Source organism: Panulirus ornatus, chromosome 4 (assembly GCF_036320965.1).
Source record: "Panulirus ornatus isolate Po-2019 chromosome 4, ASM3632096v1, whole genome shotgun sequence".
NCBI classification, from domain to species: Eukaryota; Metazoa; Arthropoda; class Malacostraca; order Decapoda; family Palinuridae; genus Panulirus; species Panulirus ornatus.
In genome coordinates this window covers 34,178,022-34,192,808 of record NC_092227.1, presented here as the reverse complement: position 1 = coordinate 34,192,808, position 14,787 = coordinate 34,178,022, and the positions used below count along the sequence as shown (strand labels likewise).

General features: G+C 39.1%; 1 protein-coding gene across 1 annotated transcript in view; it reads left to right on the top strand.

Moving 5' to 3' along the window:
• LOC139765951 (uncharacterized) overlaps positions 1-12,456 on the top strand; it is a 73,010-nt gene extending 60,554 nt beyond the window's left edge. The window contains exon 2 of the mRNA XM_071693958.1: positions 8,884-12,456. Coding sequence (XP_071550059.1) covers positions 8,884-9,806 — 923 coding nt within the window. The 3' untranslated portion in view covers positions 9,807-12,456. The remainder of the gene's footprint in view (positions 1-8,883) is intronic.
• The last annotated feature ends 2,331 nt before the right edge of the window (positions 12,457-14,787 follow it).

Sequence of the window (14,787 nt, the reverse complement as noted above, 5' to 3'; positions counted from 1 at the left end):
AAAAATTTGATCAGAGAAGTGTTACCTCTTCAACAACTTAATTTCTTTATTGAAATGAGAATTAACTGCTTGTAAGGTATTCTTGCTAAGTTTAGAATATGTTGTGTCATCATTTTGATGATCATTCATTTTAGATAGATAGTTACTTTTGTCTAAAATCACAACAGAGTTAGACTTACATGCTTTAGTAATATGTATATTTTTGTCTTTTGTTTAAGGTGTTAATAGCTCTTATGAATCTTTTAGGGCAATTAGCTACCAATGGTTTTGAAACTGGCATACACTAAACCCTTACAGATATCAATTTCATCATTACTTAAGTTACTGTATTTTTCCAAATTACAAAAAGACTTTGTGACATCAACACAGCTGGCTTCCCTGTTAGAGCACACAAATTTTAATCCATAGCCTAATGCACATAAGGAATCTTTATCTAGTTGTTTATTAGACAGGTTTACTACAAAAGATGGGTTTGTGTTCTTGGTCCAGTCGCTATTTTCAATAAGTGGTCCAACTTACGATTTAGTGACACTTTCAGCCTATTGCATTCTTTCCTTAATTTATCATAGCAATAATCCAACATCCGGTTCTTCCAGTGTGTCGGTATTGCCATTTGAAAGGCACGTTTCTTTTCTCTTGAGATGTGCAAATTCTCCTCCATTTCAAGTTTCTTTAATTCAATGTTTTTCTTTAAAATAATATTTTGGAATTGGTCAAATGGTCGACCTGACAGCTGTAACAAACGTTGAGGTAGGACAGACCTTGGTATCACTTGTTCATCAAGGTATTTCTTAAGGAATCCAAATCATAACCAGTTGGTCAGCCTTGATTAGCGACTTGGAGAAAGCAGTAACGAAAGGAGAAAGTCCAGGATAGCTTGTAGAGAAGTAATAGAAGAGCCGTGTGGAATCCATGTTGGGAAGGATCACAATTTTCCGCGTAATCAAGATATTCCTACGAGTCCACGGGGAAAAATGAAACACGATAAGGTTCCCAAGTGCACTTTCGTGTAATAATTACATCATCAGAGGAGACACAAGATAGAAATATAAGTCAGCTGATATACATCGAAGAGACGAAGCTAGGACGCCATTTGGTAAACATATGATTTGTATGGCAATAAGTAACCCTCTTTCACCTGTACTAAGTAATCTTTATATGGAATTTTTTGAAACAAAATTACTGAAGGATATTTTACGTTTTAATGCAATTTGGTTTAGGTATGTAGATGATGGTCTTTGTGTTTGGCCAACAAATGAAGATTTACAAATTTTTCTCCCCTTACTCAACAATTTAGTACCTTCCATCAAATTTACTGTTGAAAATGAAAATAACGGTATGTTACCATTTTTAGATTACATGATCCATAGACCAGGAAACAAGTTTAAGTTTAGCATGTACAGAAAACACACCAATGTATGTTCATATATTCATTATTATTCAGAGTTAAATTATCATCATTTCAATCTATGTTCCGTAGGGCATTACGTATTTGCAGTCCAGAGTTTATTGATGATGAGTTTGAGAAGATATATTCTATTGGATTCAATTTAAAGTACGCTAGATCATCCATTGATAAATCCCTTAAGTTAGCAAAGAAATCATTTTATAGAGTTGAGCCCAAACCTCCAATTGACACCAAGAATCTTTTAGTTCTTCATTTTAATAATAATTTCACTTTGCTTCCCATGCTGCTTAAACCCTTTAATGTAAATGTTGCTTTTAGCAATAATAATACTATAAAGAATATCTTAATCAGGAATTTACCAGAAAATTCACCTGGATGCATCTATAAGGTGCCTTGTGGAAAATGTGATAAATTTTATGTTGGTCAGATTGGTAAGGATCTTTCTGTTAGACTTAAGTAACATAAATATAATATAAGAACGGGACAGGAATCAAATGCCTTGTTTAATCACGTTAAAAACTATGATCATTGTATTGACTGGAGTAACGCCATCTCAGTTATTAACTCGAACTCATTTACCAAAAGAAATATCATTAAATCTTCTATCATCAAATACACAAAGAATTATAATCTTAATATTAGTGATGGTCTATACAAATTAGATAACTTTATTGCAGATAAAATTTGCAAAAAGATAAGTTTATGAACGCTCGTTGTATGTTTTGGAAAATCATTACTAACTCTATTAACAAGAAAAATATAATTGAATCTTCTATTATAAAATACACAGCGAATTATATTCTTAATATTAGTGATGGTTTATACAAATGACATAACTTTATTGTTGATCAAATTTGTAAAATGATTAGTTCATGAACGCTCGTAGCTTGTTTTGGACAATCATATGTTTACCAAATGGCGTCCTAGCTTCGTCTGTTCGATGTATATCAACTGACTTATATTTCTCTCTTGTGTCTCCCCGGATGATGTACTTATTGCACGAAAGTGCAATTGGGAAACTTATCGGGATATGTTTCATTTTTGCCCGTGGACTCGTAGGAATATATATATATATATATATATGTATATATATATATATATATATATATATATATATATATATATATATATATATATATATATATATATATATATATATATATATATATATATATATATATATATATATATATACATATACATATATATATATATATATATATATATATATATATATATATATATATATATATATATATATATATATATATATATATATATATATATATATATATATATATATATATATATATATATATATATATATATATATGTTTTGGTCGAGGTGGTGTGCAAAGTGAGAGGGTTAGGGAAAATGATTTGGTAACCAGAGAAGAGGTAATAAAAGCTTTGCGGATGATGAAAGCCGGCAATTCAGCAGGTTTGGATGGTATTGTAGTGGAATTTATTAAAAAAGGGGGTGACTGTTTTATTGACTGGTTGGTAAGGTTATTTAATGTATGTATGACTCATGGAGAGGTGCCTGAGGATTGGTGGAATGCGTGCATAGTGCCATTGTACAAAGGCAAAGGGGATAAGAGTGAGTGCTCAAATTACAGAGGTATAAGTTTGTTGAGTATTCCTGGTAAATTATATGAGAGGGTATTGATTGAGAGGGTGAAGGCATGTACAGAGCATCAGATTGGGGAAGAGCAGTGTGGTTTCAGAAGTGGTAGAGGATGTGTGGATCAGGTGTTTGCTTTGAAGAATGTATGTGAGAAATACTTAGAAAATCAAATGGATTTGTATGTAGAATTTATGGATCTGGAGAAGGCATATGATAGAGTTGATAGAGATGCTCTGTGGAAGGTATTAAGAATATATGGTGTGGGAGGCAAGTTGTTAGAAGCAGTGAAAAGTTTTTATCGAGGATGTAAGGCATGTGTACGTGTAGGAAGACAGGAAAGTAATTGGTTCTCAGTGAATGTAGGTTTGCGGCAGGGGTGTGTGATGTCTCCATGGTTGTTTAATTTGTTTATGGATGGTGTTGTTAGGGATATGAATGCAAGAGTTTTGGAAAGAGGGGCAAGTATGAAGTCTGTTGGGGATGAGAGAGCTTGGGAAGTGAGTCAGTTGTACGTTGATGATACAGCGCTGGTGGCTGATTCATGTGAGAAACTGCAGAAGCTGGTGACTGAGTTTGGTAAAGTGTGTGAAAGAAGAAAGTTAAGAGTAAATGTGAATAAGAGCAAGGTTATTAGGGTCAAGTCAATTGGGAGGTAAGTTTGAATGGAGAAAAACTGGAGGAAGTAAAGTGTTTTAGATATCAGGGAGTGGATCTGGCAGCGGATGGAACCATGGAAGCGGAAGTGAATCATAGGGTGGGGGAGGGGGCGAATATCCTGGGAGCCTTGAAGAATGTGTGGAGGTCGAGAACATTATCTCGTAAAGCAAAAATGGCTATGCTTGAAAGAATAGTGGTTCCAACAATGTTGTATGGTTGCGAGGCGTAGGCTATGGATAGAGTTGTGCGCAGGAGGGTGGATGCGCACAACTCTATCCATAGCCCACTCTTCGCAACCATACAACATTGTTGGAACCACTATTCCTTCAAACATACCCATTTTTGCTTTCCGAGATAATGTTCTTGACTTCCACACATTCTTCAAGGCTCCCAGATTTTTCGCCCCCTCCCCCACCCTATGATCCACTTCCGCTTCCATGGTTCCATCCGCTGCCAGATCCACTCCCAGTTATCTAAAACAACTTACCTCCCAGTTGACTTGACCTTCAACCCTACTGTACCTAATAACCTTCCTCTTATTCACATTTACTCTTAACTTTCTTCTTTCACACACTTTACCAAACTCAGTCACCAGCTTCTGCAGTTTCTCACATGAATCAGCCACCAGCGCAGTATCATCAGCGAACAACAACTGACTCACTTCCCAAGCTCTCTCATCCACAACAGACTTCATTTTTGCCACTCTTTCCAAAACTCTTGCATTCAACTCCCTAACAACCCCATCCATAAACAAATTAAAAAACCATGGAGACATCACAAAACCCTGCCGCAAACCTGTGGCATGAGAAGCGTGGGATGTGGGTTGATTAGAAAGGGTAGTTAGTGGTGGGATGAATAAGTAAAGTTATTAGTGAAGGAAAAGAGATAGGCATTTGGACGATTTTTGCAAGGAAAAACTGCAAATGAGTGGGAGACGTATAAAAGAGAGAGGCAGGAGGTCAAGAGAAAGGTGCATGATGTGAAAAGAGGGCAAATGAGAGTTGGGGTGAGAGAGTATCATTAAATTTTAGGGAGAATAAAAAGATGCTCTGGAAGTAGGTAAATAAAGTGCGTAAGACAAGGGAGCAAATGGGAACTTCAGTGAAGGGCGCTAATGGGGAGGTGATAACAAGTAGTGGTTATGTGAGAAGGAGATGGAGTGAGTATTTTGAAGGTTTGTTGAATGTGTTTGATGATAAAGTGGCAGATATAGGGTGTTTTGGTCGAGGTGTTGTGCAAAGTGAGAGGGTTTGGGAAAATTATTTGGTAAACAGAGAAGAGGTATTAAAAGCTTTGCGGAAGAAGAAAGCCGGCAAGGAAGCAGGTTTGGATGGTATTGCAGTGGAATTTATTAAAAAAGGGGGTGGCTGTATTGTTGACTGGTTGTTAGGTTATTTAACGTATGTATGATTCATGGTGAGGTGCGTGAGGATAGGCGGAATGCTTGCATAGTGCCATTGTACAAAGGCAAAGAGGATAAGAGTGAGTGCTCAAATTACAGAGCTATAAGTTTGTTGAGCATTCCTGGTAAATTATATGGGAAGGTATTGTTTGAGATGGTGAAGGCATGTACAGAGCATCAGATTGAGGAAGAGCAATGTTGTTTCAGAAGTGGTAGAGGATGTGTGGATCAGGTGTTTGCTTTGAAGAATGTATGGGAGAAATACTTAGAAAAGCAAATGGATTTGTATGTAACATTTATGGATCTGGAGAAGGCATATGATAAAGTTGATAGAGATGCTCTGTGGAAGGTACTAAGAGTATATGGTGTGGGAGGCAAGTTGTTAGAAGTAGTGAAAGGTTTTTATCGAAGATGTAAGGCATATATATATATATATATATATATATATATATATATATATATATATATATATATATATATATATATATATATATATATATATATATATATATATATATATATATATATATATATATATATATATATATATATATATATATTTTTTTTTTTTTTTTTTTCTTTGTCGCTTTCTCCCGCGTTTGCGAGGTAGCGCAAGGAAACAGACGAAAGAAATGGCCCAACCCACACCCATACAAATTTATATACATACACGTCCACACACGCAAATATCATACCTACACAGCTTTCCATGGTTTACCCCAGACGCTTCACATGTCCTGATTCAATCCACTGACAGCACGTCAACCCCGGTATACCACATCGATCCAGTTCACTCTATTCCTTGCCCTCCTTTCACCCTCCTGCATGTTCAGGCCCCGATCACACAAAATCTTTTTCACTCCATCTGTCCACCTCCAATTTGGTCTCCCACTTCTCCTCGTTCCCTCCACCTCCGACACATATATCCTCTTGGTCAATCTTTCCTCACTCATTCTCTCCATGTGCCCAAACAATTTCAAAACACCATCTTCTGCTCTCTCAACCACACTTTTTTCATTTCCACACATCTCTCTTACCCTTACGTTACTTACTCGATCAAACCACCCCACACCACACATTGTCCTCAAACATCTCATTTCCAGCACATCCATCCTCCTGCGCACAACTCTATCCATAGCCCACGCCTCGCAACCATACAAAATTGTTGGAACCACTATTCCTTCAAACATACCCATTTTTGTTTTCCGAGATAATGTTCTCAACTTCCACACATTCTTCAGGGCTCCCAGGGTTTTCGCCCCCTCCCCCACCCTATGATTCACTTCCGCTTCCATGGTTCCATCCGCTGCCAGATCCACTCACAGATATCTAAAACACTTTACTTCCTCCAGTTTTTCTCTATTAAAACTTACCTCCCAATTGACTTGACCCTCAACCCTACTGTACCTAATAACCTTGCTCTTATTCACATTTACTCTTAACTTTCTTCTTTCACACACTTTACCAAACTCAGTCACCAGCTTCTGCAGTTTCTCACATGAATCAGCCACCAGCGCTGTATCATCAGCGAACAACAACTAACTCACTTCCCAATCTCTCTCATCCACAACAGACTTCATACTTGCCCCTCTTTCCAAAACTCTTGCATTTACCTCCCTAACAACCCCATCCATAAACAAATTAAACAACCATGGAGACATCATACACCCCTGCCGCTAACCTTCATTCACTGAGAACTAATCACATATATATATATATATATATATATATATATATATATATATATATATATATATATATATATATATATATATATATATATATATATTTTTTTTTATACTTTGTCGCTGTCTCCCGCGTTTGCGAGGTAGCGCAAGGAAACAGACGAAAGAAATGGCCCAACCCCCCCCCATACACATGTATATACATACGTCCACACACGCAAATATACATAACTACACAGCTTTCCATGGTTTACCCCAGACGCTTCACATGCCTTGATTCAATCCACTGACAGCACGTCAACCCCGGTATACCACATCGCTCCAATTCACTCTATTCCTTGCCCTCCTTTCACCCTCCTGCATGTTCAGGCCCCGATCACACAAAATCTTTTTCACTCCATCCTTCCACCTCCAATTTGGTCTCCCTCTTCTCCTCGTTCCCTCCACCTCCGACACATATATCCTCTTGGTCAATCTTTCCTCACTCATTCTCTCCATGTGCCCAAACCACTTCAAAACACCCTCTTCTGCTCTCTCAACCACGCTCTTTTTATTTCCACACATCTCTCTTACCCTTATGTTACTCACTCGATCAAACCACCTCACACCACACATTGTCCTCAAACATCTCATTTCCAGCACATCCATCCTCCTGCGCACAACTCTATCCATAGCCCACGCCTCGCAACCATACAACATTGTTGGAACCACTATTCCTTCAAACATACCCATTTTTGCTTTCCGAGATAATGTTCTCGACTTCCACACATTCTTCAAGGCCCCCAGAATTTTCGCCTCCTCCCCCACCCTATGATCCACTTCCGCTTCCATGGTTCCATCCGCTGCCAGATCCACTCCCAGATATTTAAAACACTTCACTTCCTCCAGTTTTTCTCCATTCAAACTCACCTCCCAATTGACTTGACCATCAACCCTACTGTACCTAATAACCTTGCTCTTATTCACATTTACTCTTAACTTTCTTCTTCCACACACTTTACCAAACTCAGTCACCAGCTTCTGCAGTTTCTCACATGAATCAGCCACCAGCGCTGTATCATCAGCGAACAACAACTGACTCACTTCCCAAGCTCTCTCATCCCCAACAGACTTCATACTTGCCCCTCTTTCCAAAACTCTTGCATTTACCTCCCTAACAACCCCATCCATAAACAAATTGAACAACCATGGAGACATCACACACCCCTGCCGCATACCTACATTCACTGAGAACCAATCACTTTCCTCTCTTCCTACACGTACACATGCCTTACATCCTCGATAAAAACTTTTCACTGCTTCTAACAACTTTCCTCCCACACCATATATTCTTAATACCTTCCACAGAGCATCTCTATCAACTCTATCATATGCCTTCTCCAGATCCATAAATGCTACATACAAATCCATTTGCTTTTCTAAGTATTTCTCACATACATTCTTCAAAGCAAACACCTGATCCACACATCCTCTACCACTTCTGAAACCACACTGCTCTTCCCCAATCTGATGCTCTGTACATGCCTTCACCCTCTCAATCAATACCCTCCCATATAATTTACCAGGAATACTCAACAGACTTATACCTCTGTAATTTGAGCACTCACTCTTATCCCCTTTGCCTTTGTACAATGGCACTATGCACGCATTCCGCCAATCCTCAGGCACCTCACCATGAGTCATACATACATTAAATAACCTTACCAACCAGTCAACAATACAGTCACCCCCTTTTTTAATAAATTCCACTGCAATACCAATCTCTCTCTCTCTCTCTCTCTCTCTCTCTCTCTCTCTCTCTCTCTCTCTCTCTCTCTCTCTCTCTCTCTCTCTCTCTCTCTCTCTCTCTCTCTCTCTCTCTCTCTCTCTCTCTCTCTCTCTCTCTCTCTCTCTCTCTCTCTCTCTCTCTCTCTCTCTCTCTCTCTCTCTCTCTCTCTCTCTCTCTCTCTCTCTCTCTCTCTCTCTCTCTCTCTCTCTCTCTCTCTCTCTCTCTCTCTCTCTCTCTCTCTCTCTCTCTCTCTCCTACATTATGCCTAAGTTTCCACATATATAGTATCTCCCCTTCATATTCGTTTCTCTGATAACTTCCTTTTATATACCACAGGATCCTCTAGGAGTGACGTTCTCTTCGACTACAAAAACGACTGGGGTCAGCGCTTTGAGAAACTGGCAAATATCTATCGAACCGACTCGGACGCGGAGGAGGACAGTGAGTACGAGTTTCCGGATATCCCAAATAATCCCAGGAGCCACCTCTTATGTCCCGAAGTGACCAAGATTGAACCCGAGACTACCTCTACCCCCAACATACAACACATCGACGATCCTCAGTCTCCCACAGTAACTGGAAGAAACAACACCGGACCGTCAGCCAGTGTCAACAAAAAGAGCGCCGATTCAAAGAGCGCCGATTCACCGACTCCCGTCATTCTCAACAAAAGCAAATGTGAATCGCCAGTTTCCTCCCCAACTAGCAAAGCTAAGAGCAATTCTTTAACATCTTTTGAAAACTCGAAGAAAGCTGAGCCGCCTTCTTCTCTACTCAATAAACATAGTGTAGATCCACCACCTTCCCTTTTGATAAATAAGTATAAAGTGGATCCGTCATCATCTCATCTAACCAATGAACAAAACGGCGATCCTCAATCATCTCCATTAAAAAGCAAACATAAAGTCAACCAACCACCCTCTCCTCACATCAACAAGCGAAAGTTGGACCCACCATCATCACCAATAAGAAGTAGATACAACAGTGACACCCCAGTCACCACCATCAACAACCTGTACAAGAGCCCTGCTCAGAGGTCCTTGGCAGCCAATAGGAATAGCACGTTGCCCAGGAGCTCCCTGGAGACACCGAGGACAGCTGCAGCAAATGCCACGGCGACGAACACCTTGGGGTCCCGCAGGAGCCCCGTTCCAAAGGCGGGGTCTGGGGTTGCGACGTTGAAGAAAAAGGAGTATCACGAAACTGTGAACCCTATGGCAGCAGTCCAAGCTGTCAAAGGGATAGAAACCTGGTGTTAGCTTGGGACACACGGTGCAAGCCGCTAGGTTAAGGTTAACAACTTAATAGCTTTAAGCTTTCTTCGTGGGATGTTAGCACTATGGTGGAGGCAACAGAGACGCATTTTCTTCTTGCTCAAAGCATTCGTAATGATATAGTGAAATTCCAGTTAGGATAAGGGCAAACTACAATATATGCAGTTGTAAGCCAGGTAGTTCGAAGCTCTGATGAGAATGTTTATACACACCAGCTAAGATGATAAACTCTCTGTTGACATAACGCAGGTTTATTCCCAGTTGTACGTGGAAGCAGCATTCATGATCAGATTAACAAAGTCTACTTCAAAATTCTCGTACTAGTTATGAAATATCGATACATATTCAGATCCCTCAAGCTACTACTAACAGTAATATCTAAAGTAATTGGATGATGATAGATGAATTACCTGGCATTAGAATGACATATTCCCATGAAGTAGCTGGTGTGCATGGCGTCATCATCCGACCTTTGCACATTTTCCTTACCATCAGCTAGTCTTAGTGCATGACAAGGATCAGCTGGTGAAATGTAAGCTGATGTAGTAAACATGTTCAGATTGAGCAGCTCATTTAGTGTATGAGCAAAGTACCTATCTCCACAGGAGTTCCCACCATCATTCTCTCAGGTGCATAAGCCGGCTGCCGTCAGCTGATCTGGTGTGAATGACAGTCATTGTCAGCTGATTTAGTTCATATGACCGGCATCTTTAGCTGCTCTGGTAACACACGAGAGGTCATCGCGCATTATGTGTTTCTGGTGATCCTTGGCAAGAAATAAATAATAAGTAAAATAACGTTAATGTATTGTGTGTCACGTGCTAAATGAGCTTTCTGGCTGACACAGGAGCATTACAGGTGCTGGGATGGAACTAGTAAACACTGACCCTTTATGTTCCTATCCCGTGAACCTGAACCATCCCTTACCTGACAGCCCAGTTCATCCCTCCCTTTCCCTTTCCCTCCTTCCACTTCCCTTAAAGCATGTCGCCCATTCCTTTCCCTTCTGTTGCATGTCTCCCATCCTTTGCATGCCCCTTCCCTCGCCTCCGTTTTGTAAATTATGTAGAATTTTATACATATATAAATAAGCGAGAATTGTAAAATTTTCCATGCATGTATGAGGCAGTCGACACTGTGATGCACAGTACTGTCAGGTCGTCTCACGCCACTGGTACACCACAAGCAGTCACTTATGTGCCATGAAAAGTCACCCATACACCACGACAGGTCATTGAGCTACCACGAAAGGTCACTGGTCTACAGAGTAGTTCACTGGTCTAACATAACAGGTCACTGGTCTACCTCAACAGTCATTGGTCTATTAAAACAGGTCACTGGTCCACCACGACAGGTCACTGGTCTACCTCAATAGTTTTCTGGTCTACCACATATAACTGATTTACCACAGCAGGTTTCTGGTTCACCTCAACAGGTGGCTGGCCCATTCTAAAAGGTCGCTGGTGTACCACGAGATGCACTGGTCTACCATAACATGTCGCTAGTGTACAATAATCACTGGCTAACCACGATAGGTCCATGTTCTGACACGACGGGTCGCTGTTCACCACCACAGATCACAAGTCCATCATGACGGGTCAGTAGTCTGCCACAAAAGGTTCTTTTACCAAAACAGTTCATTTGTTTACCACAGTGAATCTCTAATTCATCAGGCCAGGTCACTGGTACATAGGAAAGACAGATAATTGGATACGATGGTCCATTACGATGTTATCCGCTTTATATGCTAAAATTGTCATAGATAAAGGAGATTAAAGTAGGTGGCATCTCCCCACCCACTTCTCTTTCCAGTTCAAGTGTCTGCAATGGAAAAAATGAGAGAAAATATATACCATGTACTATGGGGGATGCTTGCCACCATAAAAAGTTTGTGGAAAAATATGAACAGATGAAATTCCGCACTAGTTTAACAACGGCTGGATTGGGGCTTGACTCGGTTGGGGAAAGACATCTCTTGAAACAGGATTATTTTACTGATAACAGATATCACTGCAGTATTTGTCAACCCTTGATTTGAAGGTGATAATATCCTTTGCATAGATTACATCTGGTTGTCATTTATTCCGGTGGTCTACTGACCTATAGCTGAAAAAATGGAAAAAATCCTTTCATCACTTTCCTATTATATCCACTTTATTTCATTTCCTTATCATCATTTCTGGACATCAAATGTCTTACTTGAGTGAGAGAAAAAGAGAAATAGTACAGTGATTTCAAAATCATTCAGCATTGCAAAAATCTCCATTACCTTACTTTCGAATATCCATCATTTTTTATGATGGGAGAGAGAGAGGGAGAGAATAATGTTCATTTTCTCTTTGTAATGTTTTATATCTGAGTGACAACATTCGTTTGGTTGCTCTATCTTGGACTCATTCTAGGTTTTCTTCATCCTTACTGGTGAGCAGAAATGATATACGTATTCAATATGAAGTCTAACAAGGAACGTAGAGGGATGGTATCGAATATATTCCTCTACAATTTACATTATCAGACATGAATACTAGCTTCCTGATGCTTTCATTGTACGTACCTAGGATATATTTTCCATAGATAAGATCATCACTGATAATGACCGCAGGACTTTTTCTTCGTTAACATTTACATTTTTTTAAGCAGAGATGACAAGACTAATATATATATATATATATATATATATATATATATATATATATATATATATATATATATATATATATATATATATATATATATATATATATATATATATATATATATATATATATATATATATATATATATATATATATATATATATATACATATATATATATATATATATATATATATATATATATATATATTTTTTTTTTTTTTTTTTCCAAAAGAAGGAACAGAGAATTGGGCCAGGTGAGGGTATTCCCTCAAAGGCCCAGTCCCCTGTTCTTAACGCTACATCGCTAATGCGGGAAATGGCGAATAGTTTGAAAGAAAGAAAGAAAGATATATATATATATATCTTTCTTTAAAAAGATTCGCCATTTCCCGCGTTAGCAAGGTAGCGTTAAGCTCAGAGGACTGGGCCTCTGAGGGAATATCCTCATCTGGCCCCCTTCTCTGTTCCTTCTTTTGGAAAATTAAAAAAAAAAAAGAGGTGAGGATTTCCAGACCCCCGCTCCCTCCCATTTTAGTCGCCTTCTACGACACGCAAGGAATACGTGGGAAGTATTCTTTCTCCCCTATCCCCAGGATAATATATATATATATGTATATATATATATATATATATATATATATATATATATATATATATATATATATATATATATATATATATATATATATATATATATATATATATATATATATATATATATATGTTTTGGGAGCAGCTGAATGAGTGTGTTAGTGATTTTGATGCACGAGACCGGGTCATAGTGATGGGTGATTTGAATGCAAAGGTGAGTAATGTGGCAGTTGAGGGAATAATTGGTATACATGGGGTGTTCAGTGTTGTAAATGGAAATGGTGAAGAGCTTGTAGATTTATGTGCTGAAAAAGGACTGATGATTGGGAATACCTGGTTTAAAAAGCGAGATATACATAAGTATACTTATGTAAGTAGGAGAGATGGCCAGAGAGCGTTATTGGATTACGTGTTAATTGACAGGCGTGCGAAAGAGAGACTTTTGGATGTTAATGTGCTGAGAGGTGCAACTGGAGGGATGTCTGATCATTATCTTGTGGAGGCTAAGGTGAAGATTTGTATGGGTTTTCAGAAAAGAAGAGTGAATGTTGGGGTGAAGAGGGTGGTGAGAGTAAGTGAGCTTGAGAAGGAGACCTGTGTGAGGAAGTACCAGGAGAGACTGAGTACAGAATGGAAAAAGGTGAGAACAATGGAAGTAAGGGGAGTGGGGGAGGAATGGGATGTATTTAGGGAATCAGTGATGGATTGCGCAAAAGATGCTTGTGGCATGAGAAGAGTGGGAGGTGGGTTGATTGGAAAGGGTAGTGAGTGGTGGGATGAAGAAGTAAGAGTATTAGTGAAAGAGAAGAGAGAGGCATTTGGACGATTTTTGCAGGGAAAAAATGCAATTGAGTGGGAGATGTATAAAAGAAAGAGACAGGAGGTCAAGAGAAAGGTGCAACAGGTGAAAAAAGGGCAAATGAGAGTTGGGGTGAGAGAGTATCATTAAATTTTAGGGAGAATAAAAAGATGTTCTGGAAGGAGGTAAATAAAGTGCGTAAGACAAGGGAGCAAATGGGAACTTCTGTGAAGGGCGCAAATGGGGAGGTGATAACATGTAGTGGTGATGTGAGAAGGAGATGGAGTGAGTATTTTGAAGGTCTGTTGAATGTGTTTGATGATAGAGTGGCAGATATAGGGTGTTTTGGTCGAGGTGGTGTGCAAAGTGAGAGGGTTAGGGAAAATGATTTGGTAAACAGAGAAGAGGTAGTGAAAGCTTTGCGGAAGATGAAAGCCGGCAAGGCAGCAGGTTTTGATGGTATTGCAGTGGAATTTATTAAAAAAGGGGGTGACTGTATTGTTGACTGGTTGGTAAGGTTATTTAATGTATGTATGACTCATGGTGAGGTGCCTGAGGATTGGCGGAATGCGTGCATAGTGCCATTGTACAAAGGCAAAGGGGATAAGAGTGAGTGCTCAAATTACAGAGGTATAAGTTTGTTGAGTATTCCTGGTAAATTATATGGGAGGGTATTGATTGAGAGGGTGAAGGCATGTACAGAGCATCAGATTGGGGAAGAGCAGTGTGGTTTCAGAAGTGGTAGAGGATGTGTGGATCAGGTGTTTGCTTTGAAGAATGTATGTGAGAAATACTTAGAAAAGCAAATGGATTTGTATGTAGCATTTATGGATCTGGAGAAGGCATATGATAGAGTTGATAGAGATGCTCTGTGGAAGGTATTAAGAATATATGGTGTGGGAGGAAAGTTGTTAGAAGCAGTGAAAAGTTTTTATCGA